This window comes from Sinocyclocheilus grahami, unplaced genomic scaffold (genome assembly GCF_001515645.1).
Source record: "Sinocyclocheilus grahami isolate Dianchi unplaced genomic scaffold, SAMN03320097.WGS_v1.1 scaffold137.1, whole genome shotgun sequence".
NCBI classification, from domain to species: Eukaryota; Metazoa; Chordata; class Actinopteri; order Cypriniformes; family Cyprinidae; genus Sinocyclocheilus; species Sinocyclocheilus grahami.
This window is the reverse complement of record NW_015505316.1, coordinates 671,372-694,719: the sequence shown is the minus strand read 5'-3', so window position 1 is coordinate 694,719 and position 23,348 is coordinate 671,372. Positions and strand designations below refer to the sequence as shown.

General features: G+C 36.6%; 2 protein-coding genes and 1 pseudogene across 3 annotated transcripts in view; 1 reads left to right on the top strand and 2 right to left on the bottom strand.

The window, feature by feature from the left end:
• The window catches only part of LOC107591087 (zinc finger and BTB domain-containing protein 17-like), a 15,337-nt gene extending 10,299 nt beyond the window's left edge, over positions 1-5,038 (bottom strand). Inside the window, exons 1-6 of one of the 2 annotated variants that reach the window (XM_016280096.1) lie at positions 4,863-5,038; positions 3,185-3,429; positions 2,716-2,877; positions 2,266-2,613; positions 2,092-2,181; positions 1,784-2,004 (exon numbers count right to left, since the gene is read on the bottom strand). In XM_016280096.1, the coding sequence (XP_016135582.1) occupies positions 1,784-2,004; positions 2,092-2,181; positions 2,266-2,613; positions 2,716-2,877; positions 3,185-3,389 (1,026 nt within the window). In that variant the 5' untranslated portion in view covers positions 3,390-3,429; positions 4,863-5,038. The remainder of the gene's footprint in view (positions 1-1,783; positions 2,005-2,091; positions 2,182-2,265; positions 2,614-2,715; positions 2,878-3,184; positions 3,430-4,862) is intronic. The other variant, XM_016280097.1, reaches the window with a different exon arrangement.
• A 799-nt stretch (positions 5,039-5,837) lies between these two features.
• Positions 5,838-9,288, bottom strand: LOC107591086 (heat shock protein beta-7-like). The gene is made up of 3 exons (XM_016280095.1): positions 8,942-9,288; positions 6,611-6,744; positions 5,838-6,525 (listed from the first exon to the last, which is right to left on the bottom strand). The coding sequence occupies exons 1-3, from the start codon at positions 9,108-9,110 to the stop codon at positions 6,346-6,348; spliced, it is 483 nt and encodes a 160-aa protein (XP_016135581.1). The 5' UTR covers positions 9,111-9,288; the 3' UTR covers positions 5,838-6,345.
• A 4,924-nt stretch (positions 9,289-14,212) lies between these two features.
• On the top strand, positions 14,213-22,961 carry LOC107591122 (chloride channel protein ClC-Kb-like; annotated as a pseudogene).
• Positions 22,962-23,348: the final 387 nt, after the last annotated feature.

The window sequence follows — 23,348 nt, the reverse complement described above, 5'->3', positions numbered from 1 at the left end:
GCGTATATAAGAGGCGGCTTTTGTGCGTGAGTTTTGTTTGTGTGCAGCACAGAAAACAGCGCACGAGTGCAGAAGTGAGTTCTATTTCGTCTTCTTGCAGTTGAATCTTTTGAAATCACAATAAAAGCGCATACAGAAATCGAGAAGCAGAATCGAAATGTATAATTTTTTAACAAGTAATTTGATTCCTGACCTTATGCATCTGATCTGATTTCCGAAATTGGAATAGCTTTTCGATGCCCAACCCTCCTACTAAATTATTTCATTCTTGCATGCAAAAAGACCTGTATGGTTACTATGGGGCTATGTAAAATATTTTTTACAATTTACTAGGTTTATCATGTCATTTTTTCCCGATAATGTCGATAATCGTCTGTTACCTGACTGTTGACATCGACATCGCGATACTTACGAGACATCGTCGATATACGATAATATCGTCATATCGCCCAGCCCTAGAACACTGCTGACTTGGCAGTGGTCCAGAAGACGATCATTGACACCCTCCACAAAGAGGGTGAAAACTTCAGAAGTCATTACTGAAAGGGGTGGCTGTTCACAGAGTGCTGTATCAAAGCATATTAAATTAAAAGTTGACTGGAAGGAAGAAATTGGGTAGGAAAATGTACACAAGCAACAGTGATTGCTTGAGAATACTGTCAAGCAAAGCAGATTCAAACACTTGGGAGAGCTTCACAAGGAGTGGACTGAAGCTGGAGTCACTACATCAAAAGTCACCACGCGCCGACGTTTTCAGGAAAAGGGCTACCAAGCCACTTCTGAAACAGAAACAACGTCAGAAGCATCTTACCTGGGCTAAGGAGAAAAATAACTGGACTGTTGCTCAGTGGTCCAAAGTCCTCTTTTCTGTTTAAAGTAAATTTTGCATTTCATTTGGAAATCAAGGTCTGGAGTCTGGAGGAAGACTGGAGAGGCACAGAATCCAAGCTGCTTGAAGTCCAGTGTCAAGTTTCCTAAGTCAGTGATGATTTGGGGTGTCGTGATGTCTGCTGGTGTTGATACATTGTGTTTTATCAAGTCCAAAGTCAATGCAGCCGTCTACCAGCAGATTTTCGAGCACTTTATGCTTCCATCTGCTGACAAACTTTATGGAGATGCTGATTTCCTTTTCCAGCAGGACTTTAGCACCTGCCCACAGTGCCAAAACCACTTCCAAGTGGTTTGCTGACCATGATATTACTGTGCTTGATTGGCCAGACAGCATGCCTGACCTGAACCCCATATGGAATCTATGGGATATTTTCAAGAGAAAGATGAGAAACAGTTGATCCAACAATACAGACGAGCTGAAGGCTCAATAGTGTCTCAGCAGTGCCACAGGCTGATTGCTTCCATGCCACACATCACTGATGATGGAATTTGTGCTAAAGGAGCCCCGACCAAGTATTGAGTGCATAAATGAATATAGGCCTACTTCAAAGAACTTGAACTTTTCTGTTTTGTAAATCCTTTTTTTGATTGATCTTAGGAAACATTTTGAGATACTGAATTTTTGACTTTCATGAGCTGTAAGCTCTAATCATCCAAATTAAAACAAAAAACTTTTGAAATGTTTTACTTTACATGTAATGAATCTAGAATATATGAAAGTTTCACTCTGAAATAAGTTACAAAAAAATAACTTTTTCACGATATTCAAATTTTTTGAGATGCACCTGTATGTATGTATGTATGTATATATGATGAATATATATATATAGTTGTATCAAACAGACCTACAGGACAAAGAAAATAAGGATTACAAAACTGAAGAATCTCTCACCTCACATTTGTGTATGATGGAGCTATACGCTCTGGACTCACTTCTCTCGGCCACAAGTGCGGACTTCTTCCCATCTGAACCCGATGTTTCTTCATCTTGTGTCTCCATCTGCTCTTCTGCTTCATCCTCTTCCTCTGTTTCTCCTTCATTCTCTTCATCCTCCTCTTCTAACATGTTCTCCACGCTCTCAGCTTTTGACATACCTTCCTCAACGTCATCAACTTTTAGCAAAAAATGTTAAGTTATGAAAACCTAAACATAAAAATGTGAGGTAAATGTACACTATAGTTATATATGACAGAAATTACCTTCTGAGGATGTGTGAACAGCTGCATATTTTGACTTGCTTCTCCTTGTGCTAACATACGACCGTTTAGCTGCCGCCCCCTGAGAGACTTCTGTAGGAGCGGTAAAGTGTCACACAAGTTTTAAACGATGGTTAACATTAACAAAAGCATTAAGAGTAAGGAATGGACACTAACTAGGAGTGTAGTCAGCATCAGAAGGATCATCTTCGTATTGTGGAATCTCTTTTGTGGCTCTTTCTTCCTCTGTTTCAGTCTTGGAATCCACAACACCAGCCTTTTTTGGTCTCGTTTTGGATGGCCCACTAATTTTGCTGACAGCTCTCAAAGTCTTTGTGCTTTGCTTCTCAGTCGTGTCACTTGCAGCCTCCTGGGTTTCTGTTGTCTCTGACTGTACAGGAGCTTCCTTCTCTTCAGAAACTGCATTCTGAGTCATTGAATGACTCTCCTGCTCCTCCTGGGAACTCAAATCCTCCAGTTTTCTCACAGATCGCAGCTGTTCCTCCACCGGCTCGGTCACTACTACTTTACATGAACACAAATGAGAAATGGTGGTGTGAAAGGCCTGTAACTTCAGTACCATCTTGAACTAACGGCTTATGAAAAAAATGCAAACTCAACACTAACCAGGATTAGATGATGCAGGGACAGTCAAGGACTGAAAAGCTGAACAAGCATTGACAATTTCCTGCATCTGAAGGAAAGTAGCTACAACAAGAACATCCTCTATGTTCTGAGGGTTTAAAGTCAGCTTTGCAGTGTACATAAACTCAAGGACCAGCTCAAGACCTGAAAGAAAAATGAACCTATTAAACAAAGGCAGAAAACAACAAACAATAGAAATGTTAACATGTAATTACATAGCATAAAAGATCAAAGGGACAGTTCTTCCAAAAATAGCGGTTTCCTTGCTCCCATGTCGTTTCAAAGCATAACATAATATATTTTAACAAATGTTTCAGTGTTTTGGTTCCCAATGTTTTTCAAATACTTTCTTTTGTGCTCCGCAAAAGAAAGAAATGCATTTAATGACATGAGGGTTAGTAAATGGTGACAGACTAACCATTTAATCAAAGTTATAAGAATGCAAGCCTACCTGCAGCATTGCTGATATCAAGATGAACAACATCCTTCTGGTCCAAAAAGAGAGTGCGGAAGTAAGCACTACATGCTGCCAGCACAGCCTTGTGGGCCTTGAAGTCTACTCCATCCACCACAAAAGTGCAGTCACAAAGAAGACCCAACTGACGTTGTTCATTAAGCTGCCCAAGAACCTTCCCACTATGCCAAGGAAAGTCCATAACTGATGGAGTGGACTATAGTGCTTTAGGCAACAGTATCCTGACCATAAAAAGAAAAGGAGAAAAAAAATCACTGTTGTTGCTATTCCTTTTGAGGCTCACAAATCAAAATGTCAAACAAACTGGGATAAACCAGGGCCTTTCGTCTGGTCAACACTGTCCTGAGTCCACTCATATAATTCATTTTAGTTACAATTTTAGTATGTTTTTGACATTTGTATTAAATTTTTTAATTAGGACCATGTGATATTTCAGTTTTTCTTTTTTAATAAATCTGCAAAAATGTCAACAATTCTGTGTTTTTCTGTCAATATGGGGTGCTGTGTGTACATTAATGAGGGAAAAAAATTACTTAAATGATTTTAGCAAATGGCTGCAATATAACAAAGAGTGTAAAATTTAAGGGGGTCTGAATACTTTCCGTACCCACTGTATATATATATAGTTTTAATATTTTAAAACATCAAGTTAAACAAAGTGAAAAAGCAACTAGATAGAAAAAATAAGTTTACGTTTTTTTCTTTTTCTAATTTTTTAAATTAAATTAAAGGAATTAAATAGTTTTAGTTTAGTAATTTAATTTATATTTTTATTTTTAGTTAACTACAACGACCCTGCCACTTATCTGAATATAAGGGGAAAGTCTCCTCCTCAGTATCTATAGTGATTATAGCCATATGATTAAACTTCTTTGTACTTTTCCAAGCAAGTAATTTCACAATTTTAAGTACTAAAACGAAAGATTTATTCTTGTTCTTTGATGTACATCTAATTAAAACTGTACTGCTGTGTTGTCTATATAAATAGACGTGTATATATCCCTTCTTATGGAACAGTTATGGTAGTCGATTGTTTTGCAATACTGTCTTTGTATTTGAATAATATGTCCTAATTTCAACAGAATTAATTATCTAATATCTAATCTACAGTACAAAAGTATCCATCCATGGTGCATTATTCTCATTATGATTCAGTGCATGCAAGTTACATTGCCAGACATTAATCATCCAACAGACTGCATTATTTACTTCAAATCAACAAACATCATTAACTTATGTAACAGTCCGTGTGTGCTTCTGTGCGACACTGAAACGTTTATCTCGAGCTCGGGACATTTTGTCCATCATTTAAATGTAATCTATCATTATCAGCCCGAGACGAGTCGAGCACAATGATGTCTGATTGTCTGGCTTTAGCGAGTAAATTTGACAAGTGATTTGACGAGCAACTGCGCAATTCCCCAACAAGAATGTGTGTGACGATGTTGCGGATTGATTAGGAGTCCTCTCTCTCTGTTTCTCAGCTCCGGGATTAATTCAGTTTGCCTGGCCCTGCTGCTGGGTCAAGATGGCGCTAACAGAGGCGGGCTATAATCCTGCCTCTTCTTTGCTTATTTTAGCTGTGCGTTTGTTTAGAGCTGAAGATTAGTCCTAAAAACAATCGGAAGATTGCGTCTTGTTTGACGTTCTTTACCTCGTATAACGGACGAGTTCCTAGCTTTTCCCCGACTTCAGCTGATCCGTCCAATCGAATGTTTCGGTGATCGATCTCAGTGCTCAGCCTCGACGCGCCGCCATCTTCTGCTCTCTGATCGATTGATAATGGCCGAGCGAATGGCTGGAAGTTAAGCTCAACTGCGCATGCGCGAACCTGTCCTGTACATTTTTTTTGACCACATGACGGCGACCTTTAGCTGTTATTAAATACACACTGATCGAATCATAATAGCAGAGTGAGGAAGTATTTATAAAATAAAACGCAATTAGGTTATAAATTGGGGTTTTAATGCATTTTAAACCCCACCACGAGTTACATATTAAAATATGGTTTCAAGTGATATATGCAAATATAAGGGGGCCATTTTTAGTGCACATTTTAGTCATTAACTAAACCTTCAGTGAACCATTATGTAGCTTTGGGCAAAAATGGCAGGCCTATTTCTTTTCTTATTTAGATAATTGGATGTACTTATAAATTAAGCTTATGAAAGTCATTATGTTCCCAATTCACAATCAAATCAGATCTGTAATAAGCCTAAAACTCATGTGATGTTCATATAACACACACTTTAAGTGCTAGAAAACATTGTCTAAACCAGCTGGTTTTCTTGTCTTAGCTGGTCACCCATTTTGGTTTTAAAGGGGTTAAAGAGGCATTTTTAGCTGATTAAGCTTTGAGACTAGCTGATTTCGAAAGAACTGTAAAGAAATAATGGCTTAATATGTATAACAGGTGCTTATTTGCATACATTTGTATGTGATACAACACAGTGACAGGTTGATGGATGACATAAAGCTCATAAATAGTAGATGATAAGACTGAATAATAACAGCCAACTCTATTTCTAGAAGACGTACTCACAGAGTGCCGGTCACTTGCTCATGATGTCCAATGTAACGGAAGAGGACAAGACCCAAATCATTGACTCACAAGCTCAAAATACTCATCAAAGGTGTTCTGGTTTTATTATCTTCTAAAATAGTGTTTAAATCACCCAACACAATACAGTTTTACAGTTAGAAAATATACCTTTTGATAACAATAACAATCAGTTCAATGAATAGGTTTCTCTTCTGAAAGTTTGTCATACAACAAGCTCCAAAAGTCTTAGACAACTACTCCTAAAAATGATTTTCAATGCATTTCAAATTATATTATCAGCAAAACGTTTGAGGGAAAAGTTAACTTTTTAAAAAATATTTTAGTATTTGGTTTGTCCTCCTGTTGATTTCATGACAGCAGCATTCAAGCTACATGAACTTCAAACATTTGTATAAATTGACATTAGCAGTGCATTTGTCTTAAATGTTTCGAATACATGTGACAGGATTAAATTCCACCCAAGTCTAATGAGAAGTAATGAGAGAAGGTCATGGAGGAATGACAAAGCAGGACTAAGTAACTATTATCAAGGTCATTTATCACAGGAAAACAGATACAGCAGGAGAGGAAAAATCTAAATTTTGATCTCTGTGCGGAACGTCTGTGCGTGCTCTAGTTTTGCAGTGTTTCTCTGTGCTTTTATAGTGAGAGTCCCATCAGCCCCTAAACTTGACTTCACCGAGGTGGGGTCTACATCCTCAGGTAGCTGGCATTTATGGGTGAAAGTGTTTATCACTGTTCCATCAGTAGCAAGCTGTTGAATAAATAATGCATACATAAGGGATCAAGTGATATTCTGAAAATTATTTTGTATTATGCCGAGGCCCGTGTCTGTTTACCTTTTCAGCATGAACTTCAATCTGATTGTTTGAGGTGGTGACTATCACATCCTCAGGTGAGAAGTCTCGGACATCCACTGTGAATTGGTATGTGTCTCCCAGAGTCTTGATGTTTCCAGCTGTCCCTGTTCTGTCTAAAGGAAAAAATACAATCTAATATTATTATACGGCTCTCAGTAATAGGATCACTGCCAGCTCGCTCTCTCTTCTTTGATACAAACGCAACTGGTGCCATCTTGTATCTCAATTTTATATTGCTTATAATAAACAGATGTTTGGGATTTAAATATTAATTGGCCTATTACTGTTAAATATTGCACTGCTGTTGCTAGGAAGATTGTTTTATAGCCAACATTGTAAAGGTTTGGTCACATGTACCATTGTTTGGCAAATTTTCACAGGCCAGCTTCAATCATTTCAATACAAATCCACTCAAGCGGTAATTTTGCAAGGGTGAAAGATTTCCCCACACAGATTTCACCATGGGTTCAAGTTGGTCACACTGCATTTGCCACGTTTACTAACAAAAAGCTGCTTGGTTTGAAAGTGACTTTCTTTGTCAGCTGTGCTTCATAAATTGATTCGCTATATTATTGACAATAGACAATGGACTAATGTTACCGCACCTTAATGGTCTCCTGAGTTCTGATTAATTAGCGGAAGCATAAAATAACATAGAGTCAAGCATATAGAACTGCATCAGATCAAATCAAAATTCCATGTCCATGTTTCCCCCTTCAGTTTTTTTTAACTTCAAGGACAACTTTATTCTATATAGAAATGCATTCTATGTGAATGAAACTATAATTAAAGTAATAATCTTTTGGGTATTCCTCACTTATTGATCACTCAACAGAGGTACATTTATTTGTATACTTATTATTATACATAACATTATAAGCAAACTAAAACCACATTTTGGCCCATGTATCTCCACAAACCCTTATGTTTATTCATGCTGTTACAAAACCTTTCCCTGAGGGCTGTCCAATGACATCCATAAACTAGCTGAATACTTGGGAGGATATCAAGTGAACTTTCTGAAGTGAGCTCACACTAAGCCTGAGGACAAACTGTGCTAGTCGCGATTATACTGTTGACTGATTAAATGCTCTCTCTCTCTCTTTTTCTCTCTCCAGCACAGATTTTTAGTGTTTTTTTTTTTTTTTAAATAATTTAAAATATATAAAAAATAAAATAAATAAAAAGAACTGCTTTCTATTTGAATGTATTTTAAAATGTAATTTATTCCTGTGATGACAATGCTAAATTTTCTGCATCATTACTCCAGCCTTCCGTGTCACATGATCATTCAGAAACCATTCTAATATGCTGATTTGCTGTTCAAGAAAATGTTTTTATTATTATCAATATTTAAAACAGTTGAGTACATTTTTTTCAGGATTCTTTGATGAATAAAAAAATCCAAAGATCAGCATTTAGAATTCTTTAAAAAAAACTTAAAAATTCTGCCTGTCCAAAAACTTTTGACTGGTAGTGTATAGACATGATCAAAAACTACTGTAATATGGCTTATTTGTAGATTGTACAGAATATTGCTCTGTCCATTATTTTGTGTGTGTGTGTGTGTGTTCATGTAGAAAGTGCTGTAAAAGTCACCAAGGTTTGTTAAATTCTATTTACGTCACAAAACATAAAATCTGATTAAGTCACAACAATAAAACAATAAAATATTTCTGTTTAAAATGGCCTAAGACCCCCAGAGATTTCATTAAATCTCATGCATATACTCTCAATTACATTACACAAGCACCATTATGCTACAAATGGACATTCCTGTGCATTAATATCCCTTTCTAATGATGTGTAAAAATATGCCTTGGTGAATCCAGCACTTCATATCCATATATATTATGCTCAGCAACAGACCGCCCTTGCACTGTTAAGTCATTCCCCAAAAGTGAAGTCACCGCACTGGCTCTGGCCCAAAACATTCCCTATGTTACCCGCTCTATGCCCCCCAAGTGCCCTTGTATATCTGTTGTGTTTTACACACACTTCTACACATACAAGGATGCAACTGTGAATATAAAATACATGTCTTCACATACACATTCCACACAGACAAACAGTCAAATGTCTCATGCAGTCTTGAAATTCATATACCATAAATAAATGTTCAGGCCTCATGCAGTTACACATTGTAAAGTCAGAATCCACTATTTTATGTACAGAAAATGTCATTAGAATGTGAAAGTAAACAATAAATTCTTATTCACATTAAAAACAAATAACATTTTTAATTAGCAGTTTATTTTACATTAGGCTATAAAGATCCATAAAGAAATGGAACCAGGCTTAATAACTCACTTGGAAATCCCAAAGCATCTTTAGGGCACATGAAAGATCCAAAGTCCTCAGCGAAGAGTCCCCGGCTCTTCTCCATGTATGGGTTTGTTGAGGTTGAGGATGAAGATGAGGAGGATGTCTGGTGGAAACTGCGCTCCGATCGATAGGCAGAGGAGTTGGTCGCACTCATTAGTGTTTAGACAGTTTCTTTACCTCGAATCGATATCTGTCAGAGCTTTGAAGTGATACAGTGAGAACTGAGTTTATAAAAGAAGTAGTTTTGTGCCGTCCTTATTCAAAACACTGTATGAATCCACTCTCAAGCCTTAGAACCTTTCTCACTCTTTCTATTAGCGGTCTGTCTGACTGTCTTTTATATGGTGGGTCTCGCCTGAGAGTTTTTACTTCTATGTGTGTGCGTGTGTGTGTGTGTGTTAATTGTGGGATGACAGTATGCTATAATTATAGTGTGAGGGAGAGGGGCTCTGTGGTCGGAAAAGTTTTGTGTGATGAGGGCTTGAGGTTGAGAAAGGGGCTCTGACAAAGACTCAAAGATAGGAAAGGGAGAGAGATACGGAGGGAGAGAGCGGGGGGGTTGAGTCAACAGCTGGCATTCCAGACACTCGCTCCCTGAAATAGCCATTCCCTTCCTCTCCCGTTCCGTGTGCTCTCCATCCATTTCTCTCCAGCCTGCCATCCGCAGCAATTTGCCGTGATTTGCAAACGCACTCTCACAAGAGGGGTCAGAAGCTGTCAATCAGAAAATGACAGTCAACACATGTCCTGAGGGTGTTCATCATCTCTGCATAAACAACAATATTGAGGAATGAAAGTTCAGACAGAGGGTTAACAGAAAGATGGAAGGAATGTTGATGAGAGCGTGAAGTTGAGGGACAGATGACGTTAGGAAAATGGATTAGGAGGCATTTGTTTTCGGAGGATATTTGTTAATAATAGACAATTCGGTGCTGGTTTACTCTTCATTGAAGAAATTGCATGATTTTTTTCCCTTTAATTTTCACATGCAGTTTAATGCACTGGTAAAATTGTTTGGTTAACAACATCATCTTTTGTGTTCTGCAGAAGACAGTAGGCCATATATGACATGGGGGGAGTAAATAACGACAGAATTTTCATTGTTTGGCAAACTGTATTTTTTAGATACTTATAACTGCAATTAAGGCATTAAATATTTTCACATTTCTTTGGAGCCTCTGTGTTGTCCAGAATGACAAATCTAGTGGCCTCTCATGGCATGTAATCACACTATATCCTATCACTTTCAAGACTTTCACAGATTGTCTAAATCCAGCCAAAAAACTTTAAACATTAACTCCTACAGCTTGTGTCACCAATGAAGCTTTTCTAATTTGATTCTGTGCTGGAGAGAGAAAAAGAGAGAGAGAGAGCATTTAATCAGTCAACAGTATAGTCGCGACTAGCACAGTTTGTCCTCAGGCTTAGTGTGAGCTCACTTCAGAAAGTTCACTTGATATCCTCCCAAGTATTCAGCTAGTTTATGGATGTCATTGGACAGCCCTCAGGGAAAGGTTTTGTAACAGCATGAATAAACATAAGGGTTTGTGGAGATACATGGGCCAAAATGTGGTTTTAGTTTGCTTATAATGTTATGTATAATAATAATTTCTTGCACAATATTGTGCAATATTATTACAATTTAAAATAACTGTTTTCTATTTTAATCCAGTCTTCAGTGTCTCATGATCCTTCAGAAATCATTCTAATATGGTGATTTGATGCTAAATTATTATTGGTGCTCATTAAAGGATTAAATTACATTTTAAAATATACTGAAATATTTTTTTAATAAATCTGCAAAAATGTCAACAATTCTGTGTTTTTTCTGTCAATATAGGGTGCTGTGTGTACATTAATGAGGAAAAAATATTAACTTAAATGATTTTAGCAAATGGCTGCAATATAACAAAGAGTGAAAAATTTAAGGGGGTCTGAATACTTTCCGTACCCACTGTATATAAACATACATGGAAGCTAAGAGAGAGAGAGAGTTTGTGTTGTGTTACACTGTTTGTGATTCTGTCAGCTGCTGATCATTACATAACATTGGATTATCATTGTTGCTCAGTGTGAATGGCTTGTTTTGCTAGGACTGAGGGACAGAAGTACAAAAGTGACAAACAATGCCGTTATAAATACACAAAACTGAGTCTCAAATTATAGTACCAAAACAAATCATACAATAATAAAGGCTGAGATGAGAAAGAAAATGCATTTAAATAGCCTGGTGGCATCCACACGCCTAATTCAATATATGTTTTTTTTTTTGTTCTTTTTTTTTTGCATTTGCGGCTGTCATGATTCTATAAAAACCACCGGCGTCTGGACCCATCTGAGAAAAACGAATGGAAATTGACAGGGAAAATGAACAGAATGCAGAATGACAGAGGGTAGCCGCTCATCAGTCATGGCGGGAGGGAAGGATTATTATTGTGACATTTCACACATATTCACCCTGTGATCCAGTCACTCCTCAAGGAGTAATTTCACCTTTTGTCATGCAGTGAAGTTTGTGCCACAAATTATGGGATAACGCTTGAGAAAAGAAGCCAAAACCAAAGGACATGAAATTGTTTCAAGTCGATAAGACAAGTTATCTATTACTTTGTGTTTTTGGGTGTGCAGAGAAAGTGGCTCCATCATAATTAAAGCATTAGCCCATGTGAGCCCTCAGCTAAATTAGTCAATAGTGAAATTATATGAGCATGTGCAACAGTAATGGCTTTATTGCTTGCCTTTGTGTGTAAACAACAAGGAAATTAATAATGCATCTTGCTGTTTGTTTGAAAAGACTAATTTTTCGTCTGAGTTAGTGCGGATCATCGTGACTATCATATAAATGATAGAGGGCAAGGTAACACTTTATAATAACGTTCAGTTGTAAGTCATTCATAAGTGATTAGTTAATGATGAACTAATAATTTACAAAACATTCATAAGCGATTCATTTTTCATTTTAAAACTTTAACGAAACATACAAATTATATACTGATCATTTACTACTGGTTTGATCATCATTTGTTCGTGATTAACAAATGTTTATTGAGACAATAGTACAATGTTGACATTTCAATGAATAATAAGTGATTAATAATATATTAACTAGTAACTTATTAACCATTTACTAAGGATCTGTTTGATTATTTCATGATATGCAATTTTTTTAAGATAACTTACAACAGATTTGTAAATCGTTAGCATATTAGTTAACCATTTGTGAACATATAGTCATGTTTTGTAAATGATTAGTTCATCATCATCTAATCACTTGTAAATGACTTATAATGTAATCTACAAAACAGATAAAAATATTAACATATCTCTTATTAATCATTTATGAACACACAATCATGATTTGTAAAAGATTAGTTAATAATTAACTAATCACTTATAAATGACTTACAACTGAACATTATTATAAAGTGTTACCATGTGTATAAATATATTTGTATAACTATATTACATATAACTATATATGTACTACATAGTCATTCATATTCATATAGTAATGTGTGTGCGAAATATTCACGCAATTAAATATAATGTGATATATTTCCATGTATTATATCACTCGATCCTTTAAGTTACGTAAAATCTCATTTCAACCCACTGTGTTGCCATGACTTTAATAAGACATACAAGTCTAAAAATAAAAAATAAAAATATTCTTTTTTTGTTCTTATTTACCATCACAAATGTTTTCATATATGAAATGCTAATATATATAAAAGAATGAACTAAGTGTTTCAATAAAGCTATAACATATAAAAATATAGTGCATGTTTCTATTTTATTGCTATACATATATATTTATATGTATTAATACGTGGTCCATACATTTATTGCAGTATATTGAAAAATATAAGCACTAGTTTCCCATAAATGGAAATGCGTTATTTAATATATTGCATTATATATATATTTTTTTCAATTTTTTACCATATATTTTTGTTTTGTAAGGGATAAGATGGCATTGAGAAGCTGACTGTGTGAAATACAGGACCCAAATGATGCATTATTGTTTTTATTGTCTGAAATAGCTTAATGGCATGATGAAATTATAATATTACACATTTCCACCACAGCACTGTGTGATTTGGCAATTCTGTGTGAAATGAAGAAGCTCAGTGAAAATGAAGGATTGTGTGCGACATTGAGTCAAGTGAATAATTTGTGTGGTGTGTGTGTGATTGCTTTCACCTTGAACGAAGGTTAATGCAATGTGAATCAGTGTTCAAACAGAGACCATATAAGGGGGCAATCCCATTCTAAAGTATGCAACATGTGAGAAAACGTGAGGTACACTTTCTAATTCTTGCTTCTCTTTTCACCTGTTAAGAAATGTCACCAGGGCTCATTAAAGCGTGCGAGTTTTATAACAGTCCTGATGACAGTTCTAAAGGTCAGTCGGGTTCTATCACTTCCTGCTCTCTCGGCTTTAACAACAAAGATTCATAACACATCACAGGTCATTTCATTAACTGCCTAATTAAAAGTTCCAAAAGGCCACAACGAGTTTTGTCTCAATGACATTTGTGAGATCAAAATGAATTTCACATTGTTCCAATTCAGTGGCTGCCCAGAGGCAAGCAGGAGAGGACGTGCACCATAAATAAGTTAAAGCTTAATTTTCCTTTCAAGCTACATCTGGTAATGCCAGAGTTGATTCTGACCTCAACGGTCTTTCATGTGGAATGAGTCAACGGGCTGAAAGGTGAGCTCTCTTTAAAGTTTATTTTTCAGTTTTCAAATGACTTTGGGTTGCCATTAAATCATTCGGAATATTTTGGAGTATCTGTTTTCTCATTATTAGGAATAATGTGCTGTCAGTCGGACATAATAGCGATGACATTACAATATCCTGCTTCTTGCATGGCAGCTCACCAAAAATGACAAATGTGTGGACATGAAACAATGATTATTATTGCATTACTTTAGCTCTGCTATAATTGTACTTTTAATAAGAGTTTGTGGATTAATAGCACAGTGAGTGGTTGCCATACAGCGTTGCCATATCACTTTATTTGATCATTTACAAGTTGTTCCAAACCTGTTTGAGTTTCTTTCTTCTGTTGAGAGAAAAAAATAGATATTAATGAAGAATGTTGGTAAACAAAGAGTTGACGGTAGCCATTGACTTCCATAGTGTGGAAAAATACTATGGATATCAATCAACTGTTTGGTCACCAACATTCATCAAAATATCTCCTTTTGAAAAATATCATTAAGAGCTCACATGTCGCATTTTAGACAATGGATGAGACTTGTGTAAATGTAAAGCGTCTTGAAGAAAATGAAGAACAGTGCACCGATGAAGATAAGACAGACCAAGATAAGACAGAGGAAAAGCTAATCAGTTCTAATGAGCATTCATGGAAACCATGGCAACAATCGCGGTCACGAATCAGAGGTGAGGTGGATCATTTCCTCCGCCATCGATTATCTCACTTTATCAAGCCTCAATGCTGTAAACTCATAATTATCATCTGTAATTCATGTTCTTTTCATTTGGGCAGAGTGTGTGCTGTATGTGAAGAAGGTTCTGGTGTCTTTTGCTAGCATGGTGTGGTACTGTTATGCCCTGTTAGGGATCATCACCGCTCTAATGAGCTTCTTCATGGATATGACTGTAGCCAAGCTGCTGAATGGTGAGCGGTTCCACCATGTCACTCAAAAATGATTCGTACACAATTTACAAACAGATGCAAGTGGGGCAGTTAACTGTTTGAGCACTGAAGCATTCTAGCAGCTGAGTGGGGCAAGGTCTTTCAAAAACAGACCTGACCTTAGACGCTCTTGCGTTTACCGCACACTGTTAAACCTCAGCCCGTGTTCTTCTCTCTTATTAGCTCACCAGTGGCTGTACGGATGTCTGAGCGGTCACCACCTGCTGCAGTTCCTCTGCTGGACGCTTTACCCAGCCTGTCTTTGTGCTCTGTCCACCAGCTTCGCCCACAGCATCTGCCCATTCTCTGCAGGTCAGCTCCATATTCATTTGTACACTGTAAAAAAAAAGAGATTTCAATACTTCATTATATTTTATTATTAAATGAAATTATTATTTTATTTTCCATAATTATTTTAAGTAAATATATTCACTGAATTTAAAAGGTTAAATTGCCGTAAGACCTACCTAATATTTACTTATATTTAGAATTTTTATATAATTGTTTATTAAATATAATTAATATATGATATGCTGTAGACAATCAAAAAACTGTATAAAAAAAAAATATATATATATATATATATATTGAAATAAGTGATTTCGACCACCATGTTTTATATATATATATATATACTGTATATATAAAAAGGATAGATAGATAGATAAGTGATTTCGACCATGTTTAGATAGATAGATAGATAGATAGATAGATAGATAGATAGATAGATAGATAGATAGATAGATAGATAGATAGATAGATAGATAGATAGGTAGATAGATTAGTGATTTCAACCACCATGTTTTAAATATACAAATATATATAATTTAAATATAATCCACTTGGCTCAAAAAACAGTTCTACATGGGCATGACGCTTCTGCTGCCAAAGATTTATTAACAGCAATAAAGACGATTGCTTTGGATTATGCAGATGTTATTAAGCACAGACATGTTTAATCATAAATGAGGAGTATTTCTTGAGAAGGGCTGTCTGGTGCATTTGGTCATGACTCATGCATAATGTGTTTGACCCCTCAGGCTCTGGATGGACATGCCAGATTACCTGTCCCTCTCCAATCTCTTCGCTAAACTGTTTGGCCTGATATGCACACTAGCTTCGGGCAGCACAGTGTTTCTCGGCAAAGTGGTAAGAACCTATCTTACATGCAAATGAGGATGTGGAGCTTATGGATAAATGGATGTTCTGAATATCTTGACCTTTTGCAGTACAACTTATCTCAATAGGGTCCATTTGTCCATTTATCTATCATGGTGGGTGCGTTCATGAGTCGCCTGCATGTTTCCTGCCGTGGTGGAAAACAGGTAGCTGAACAGCACTGCAATACATGAACCACGCAGCCCAATTGCATTTTCCATTATGAGAACCAGATTAAAATTGTATAGAAGGCTACTTATGCTAATGACTCTTGTGGATCCGTTCATTCAGAGAGCAGCTAAAGGAGAAATGCTGGTTGTGGCGTCAGCGGTGGGTGTCGCGAGCTGTTTTGGGGCTCCAGTCAGCGGTAAGTTGACGTCATTGTGGTCTGTAAACGAACACAAAGTTGTTACTGTATCTCATCAGTCAATCAGTCTATCAGTTGACTTTTCCCTGTATATTTATCTCTGTTTCACTGTCATAGGTGTTCTGTTCAGTATAGAAGTGATGGGGACTCATTATTCAGTCAGAGATTATTGTCCCTGCTTCTTTGCAGCGGCTTGCGGCGCAATCACCTTCAGACTACTTTCAGTCTGTAGTAGAGATCAAGGTGATAGGTTTACACTACCTACAGCGCCCCCTAATGGATGCTTATGGTGTCTTCATAGTAATCTCATCCACCACAGTGCTCTAAGGCTATCAAATATTCTTGTGGGATGCTACGAATTTGATTTAAATATGATTGAACTGATCTGGTTTCATTTAAAAGGATATATGAGGGAACTGATTCAATATTTCTTTGATGTATGTCCACAGAAACCACCCAGGCCCTGTTTAAAACCAGCTTTTCTTCTGATCTTCCCTACCAGCCTTTTGAAATATTTATTTTCGCTCTGCTTGGGTAAGTTCTCATGTTGGTGATGGACGGTCATAAGTTAAATACTGCTTACTCATATCTGTTACCTCAGGGGTCGGGTTATATTATTAGCATTCATGAAGCAGTAATTGTTCTGATTATGTTTTCCTCTGATTCAGGCTGTTCTGCAGTATTCTCAGCTGTATTTATTTATTCTGTCATCGCTGGGCTCTGCGTTTTGTCAAAACAAACAAACCCATCAGCAGACTTCTGGCAACAGAGTGAGATGAAAGATTTATTCCCACAGATTGGAAATCATATTGTACAATTTGATAGACTTTCTTTTAGGCCTTTCTTTCTTTCTTTCTTTCTTTCTTTCTTTCTTTCTTTCTTTCTATGTAGATGAGGTCCAAATGTGTGAGACCACTAGTGCTTCTATTTTGCATTTGTTTTTCTAGTTTAATAGAATGTAACTTTAAATATTTATGTCTTCATTTATAAAATATGCTATTTCCAGGTTTACATTAGATTTTTAATCCTAGATTTGCAACATGGTCTCAGATTTATGGACACCACTGTATGTTGACAGCAGATGTTTGTCTTTTGATTGGATGCCTGGAGATATTTGTTGTGCTCTAACCCAGAGCTGCCTCTTGTTTGTATCCGTAATCTTATCCAGAAAGTCACTTTATTCAGCCATAGTGGCATTTCTCCTCGCCTGCTTTACGTTTTATCACTCGGCGGGACATTTCATAGCTGCTGAGGTGAGGATAGGCCTATTTATAGAGCATTGGCAGTATATCAAACTTATCTGCTCACTGTTTATGTATCTACTTTCAGTTTCTCCTTGTTTTCTAACAGCTCACAATGAAGCAGCTACTTACTTCACTGTTAGACGGCACTTCCTGGTACAGCGTTTCCCAGAATGCATCTGCCCTGCCTGAACCTCAGAAAACATTCTGGCAGGCATGGAACCCACCTGGCAAAAGTTACTTCCAAACACTAGGGTTTTTCATTACTGCAAAGGTGAAATCAAATGAGTATTACGTTTAAAGTAGCAGTTAAGTAGCAATAATTATTACTGTGGTCATAAACTGCTTGTTCAAGAGTTTAAAAAGTTCTCAAAAGCTGATTTCATGATTTCTCTGTAAGGTTGGGCTGTTGGTCGTGGCTTGTACTTTGCCTTTACCTGCTGGCTATTTCATGCCAGTATTTGTTTACGGTAGGTAATTAGGTCATCATATCATGGGATTTACATCATTCTGTATACAAACAAACAAACAAACAAATATATAATAGTTATTAAAATGCAATAAAATGTATAATATAAATATGATACAATATTGAAACAAAACAAACCAGACATTATTATGATTATTATTATAAAATAAATGTGTAGTAAATAAAATGATACAATACTGAAACAAATAAATAATAAGATTGGAATATTTGAAAAATTAAATAAAAATAAGAAAATTAAAATAAGTAAATAAAAATTTTGAAAAACATGTATTTGGTAAACAAATAATATTTTTTAGAAAATAAAAATTAGTCAAATAAAATAACTAATAATAAAATATAATAAAGTATTGAAAGTAATTTAAATAAAATAAATGAAACAAAATGAAATAAAATCCTTTGTTCTGCTAAATATCTTCAGCCATCTATACTCAATGGTAGTTGACAAAATATGGTTATAATAGTTTATAATGTATTATTTTAAATAGTAGTTTAACCATATGCAGTTTTCAGTGAATCCAGACCAAAAGGTATTTGAAAAAAGCCCCATTGAAACAGCATTTGTCTGTTTTAGGTGCTGCGGTGGGACGTTTGGCAGGCGAGGGCTCGGCCTATTTGCTCTCAGATGGAATCTCATCAGCAAAGAGTTTGATAAACCCGGGCAGCTATGCGCTAGCAGGTAAACAAACGTATTATCCTGTCAACTTTCTGAGGGGGGATTATCAACACTGCAGGCTCACAGAGACGATAAGGCCTGTCTAAATATATTGATGGGGCCATATTTTGCTGTGCATATACAGTATGTGTGTACAGGAGCAGCTGCCTTCTCTGGGGCTGTGACACACACGCTCTCTCCTGCCCTACTGGCTCTGGAAATGAGTGGCCAGTGCTCTCACGCCGTCCCCGCTCTGGTTGCCACGCTGGTATCCAACGCGGTGGCTCGTGCAAAGCACCGTCCATCTTTCTACGACGGCATATCCCTTATTAAACAGCTCCCACACTTGCCATCGCTCATCCGCGCTTGTCCAAAGTGAGTAAACCGTCTGCTCGTCTGCCTTCAGGCTCCACCGTGTTATGACTTGAAATTATACTGCATTTTTCTTGAGATGACACAGCCTGCAAATCAAGATTCCGAGGGGAGACATCAAGGCAGTGATGGATGGATAGTAAACTGTTTTCATCATGAACGCTCTCCTACAGGTTGGCCAGTGTTCAGATCAAGCAGTTTGTGACCCCAGCAGGAGTTGTTCTGGAGAGAACAGAGACACTGGCGAGACCTAAACGACAGCGCAGACAATTAATTTCCTGTGGTGGACTCTCACGGTGAGTCAAACGAATATCACCAGCTCAACGACATAATTGCACCTCTTTGACTTTAATGGCACCTTGTTGATTGACAGAAGAGAGTGAAAGCCAACGAAATGTGTGCCAATAAAGGCCAAAGGCCAAATGATTGTGTGCTGATAAGTAGAAACACCCAAGACTGCACCCTCAAGATAATGTTCCAGTGATGGTGCTATTGAATGAAATGCGACTGACAGTCTGAGGCTCTGGTTTTGCCATGTCTTTTACGTTTTTTCTTGTCTCCCAGATTCCCCTATTCTCCTGGGTACAATCAACAAATCACAGCTGCGGGAGCATCTGCATCAGCATAGAAATGAGGTGACTGAACCCATGTGCTGAGTCATAACAAGAATTGTGCAAAGTTACTAAAAGAATAATAAAAGTAATGAAAGAATAATTAAAATATTATATTTCAATTGAGAGGCTGGATTCTCAATTTGGACCTTTTTTTTTTTGAGGTCGCAAATAGGAAAAAAATATTTTAAATTCACACAAACTGTTTTTGCATTGGACTGTGGTGCTTTTTAACTGGTTCTTACTTTGTAAACATGCGCTACACGATCAACGTTTTTGACCATTGTGTAGAGTTTCACTGATTTTTAGTGTCTCGCACATGAGTGCAGTGTTTTTCCAATGACACTGCGTCTTATCTCAGTGTTTGTTTTTGTTTTTTTGCAAATACAAAGACAATCAGTGGAGTTCATTGTTGTTTTGGACTTGCATTATATAGGCCATAAAACTGGCGAGACCTAAACGACAGCGCAGACAATTAATTTCCTGTGGTGGACTCTCACGGTGAGTCAAACGAATATCACCAGCTCAACGACATAATTGCACCTCTTTGACTTTAATGGCACCTTGTTGATTGACAGAAGAGAGTGAAAGCCAACGAAATGTGTGCCAATAAAGGCCAAAGGCCAAATGATTGTGTGCTGATAAGTAGAAACACCCAAGACTGCACCCTCAAGATAATGTTCCAGTGATGGTGCTATTGAATGAAATGCAACTGACAGTCTGAGGCTCTGGTTTTGCCATGTCTTTTACGTTTTTTCTTGTCTCCCAGATTCCCCTATTCCCCTGGGTACAATCAACAAATCACAGCTGCGGGAGCGTCTGCATCAGCATAGAAATTGCATTATATAGGCCATAAACACTTGAAACAATCTATAAAATATCTTTAGAAGAAAGTAAGTACACAATACAGGTCTGGAATGACATGGGCGTAAAAGATGACAGAATTTTCAGTTTGGGGTAAACTTTTAAAACTTGTGAATCATCCCATAGAAACATAGTATTTCTTCATGTAACCAAGTAGCGAGACATGCCGTAAGGGTTAGTTCACCCAAAAATTACTCATCTTCATGTCGTTCCAAACGCATAAGACCTTCCGTTCATCTTCGGAACACAAATTACATTATATAGGCCATAAACACTTGAAACAATCTATAAAATATCTTTAGAAGAAAGTAAGTACACAAAACAGGTCTGGAATGACATGGGCGTAAAAGATAACAGAATTTTCAGTTTGGGGTAAACTTTTAAAACTTGTGAATCATCCCATAGAAACATAGTATTTCTTCATGTAACCAAGTAGCGAGACATACCGTAAGGGTTAGTTCACCCAAAAATTACTCATCTTCATGTCGTTCCAAACGCATAAGACCTTCCGTTCATCTTCGGAACACAAATTAAGGTATTTTTGATGAAATCCAAGAGCTTTCTGACCCTGCATAGACAGCAACGCAAGGCCCAGAAAGGTAGTTAGGGCATCGTTAAAATAGTCCATGTGACATCAGTGGTTCAACTGTAATGTTATGAAGCCACGAGAATACTTTTTGTGCACAAAAATTCTGTCAGGACCACTATCGTCAAAGATGATTGACAATTAGCATACAGTTTGGATTGGCGGTATGGTTCTGTTCTGGGCAAGAACTCCCTGCGCATCCATGCAGCCTAGCATGGATGAGAGCAGGGAGAGCAGTGATAACCCCCCAGGGTAAACAGAACAGAACCAACATAAATGTATTGCAGATATCGTTAAAGTTGAATAAAGTTATGTACACAGTTATGTATTTTAGAATTAGTCTGATTCAAAGGAGAATCAGAAGGCTGAATCCTGACTGACAGAGGAGGAGTTGGGGATGGAGGAGTGTAATTAGCTATTGAGCAATGTGAAAACTGCTGATAATACTGAGGGACCTTATATATGAATGCTTAGATAGGTGTCGTATTCCCATAGGTTGATGGGGATCAGCTGAGAGTCAGCTGATGCGAGCTTGACTAACGTGACCTGCCAGAACTAACGCTACGCTAGATTAACGACTTTATTCAACAATTTCAATTGTAATGAATGACAGTATTTACATTTTTGGTTGAACTATACCTTTAAAATACTCAATTAGAATGCAGGGTGATCAAGGCTCAAATATTAAACTACAATTTTTAAAATAATAAATCAAGCAAAACTGCGACTGAACTTATCAGTGTTTTACAGGAAAAAGCATGAGGACAAGTAAAATGATCAAATTTTCAGGAATTAAGCAAATGAACTGAAGAATATGACATTCGATTTATTTTAAAAGCATGACATTTTTATTTATCTAGTAATTTTAGTAACACTACAATAAAGTTCATTTTTATTTTTATTAACTAACATTAACAAAGATGAATAAATGCTGTGACAAATCTGCTGCACATTGTTAGTCAATGAAGTATCTAATGTTATCTAATGGAACCTTTTTGTAAAGTGTTACCATTTTTTCAAGTTACTTTCAAAATCCTCTCAGCTCAAAAGTCTGACACATAACATATCTGCTTCTCATCATCACTAAATCTTTTTTTCTTGTAGGGTTTATGCAAACAGCTAGAGGAAGTATGTTGTATTCAACCTGTGCGGCTACATCTGACTCCTGAAAGCACTGTAAAGCAGGTACAGTGAGAATAAATGGTAGCTGGTTCACTTCACATTATGTGTATGTTTTTTTCCGGTGTTTCTCTATATAATGCGTGTTTGTGTGTGTTCTGTCAGGCTCATTGCATCATGAGTGCCACGGGTGAGCAGCGTCTGTTTATAACGGAGAGTGGGCGGCTGTGTGGCATCATCACATGGAAAGAGGTGATAAGAGCAGTCTGCACAAGGACAAACTTGTACACACACATACAGCCATACACAAACCAAATACTGATGAATACACCACTCACACTGACTATATGTATGTTTAGGATGTTATTATGACTCCTAATTTTTCTTCCAGATGAAGAAAATAATCAAAGAGATGGCAACGGAAGTCTGATGCATGGACAATTAGCTCAGACATCCGAATCACACACCTAGGACAGGCATCAATTTGTGCTTCCCATTTTGATAATCATTTCATCTGCTGGTGATTTTACTCAGATCATTATGTGGATAATTATTCATAGTGAAATAATAAAGAAATCTTTTGAAATGAAGCAGCAATTTAGTAGGGTAGAGGGATGAGGTTTCTCCAATGTAAAATATTTTACTTAATCTAACTTTTATAACAAAAATAGCAAAACCACCACCAGAACACTTTGCTGAACATCTCTTAATGGCAAAATTTTACAAAAGGGTTCATTTTAGGACTCACTGATCTACCTTAAAATGTAGTTTTAAATATTTTTTCAAATGTATATTTATGGGACTAATGAAAATCTAATTTACCACAGTGATTTTATCATTAGTTGTTCCACAAGTGGAAGGATAATATTTGTGATCTTGGACCACAAAACTAGTCATAAGGGTTAATTTTTCGAAATTGAGAGTTATACATCATCTGAAATCTGAATAAATAGGTTTTCCATTTATGTATGGTTTGTTAGGATAGGACAATGCTGTATTTAGCTGAGATACAACTATTTGAAAAACTGAAATCTGAGGGTGCAAAAAAAATCGAAATATTGAGAAAATAGTCTTTCAAGTTGTCCAAATGAAGTTCTTAGCAATGCATATTACTAATCAAAAACTAAGTTTTGATATATTTAAGGTAGGAAATTTACAAAATATCTTCATGGAACATGATCTTTACTTAATATCCTAATGATTTTTGGCATAAAAAAAACAATAATTTTGACCCATAGAATGTATTGTTGGCTATTGCTACAA

Coding starts and splice junctions, on each gene's coding strand:
- LOC107591086 (XM_016280095.1), bottom strand. CDS start 9,110: ATGAGTGCGACCAACTCCTCTGCCTATCGATCGGAGCGCAGTTTCCAC. Junction 6,745..8,941: donor AGATGCTTTGGGATTTCCAA/GTGAGTTATTAA, acceptor TTTTTCCTTTAG/ACAGAACAGGGACAGCTGGA. Junction 6,526..6,610: donor TTGAAGTTCATGCTGAAAAG/GTAAACAGACAC, acceptor TTTATTCAACAG/CTTGCTACTGATGGAACAGT.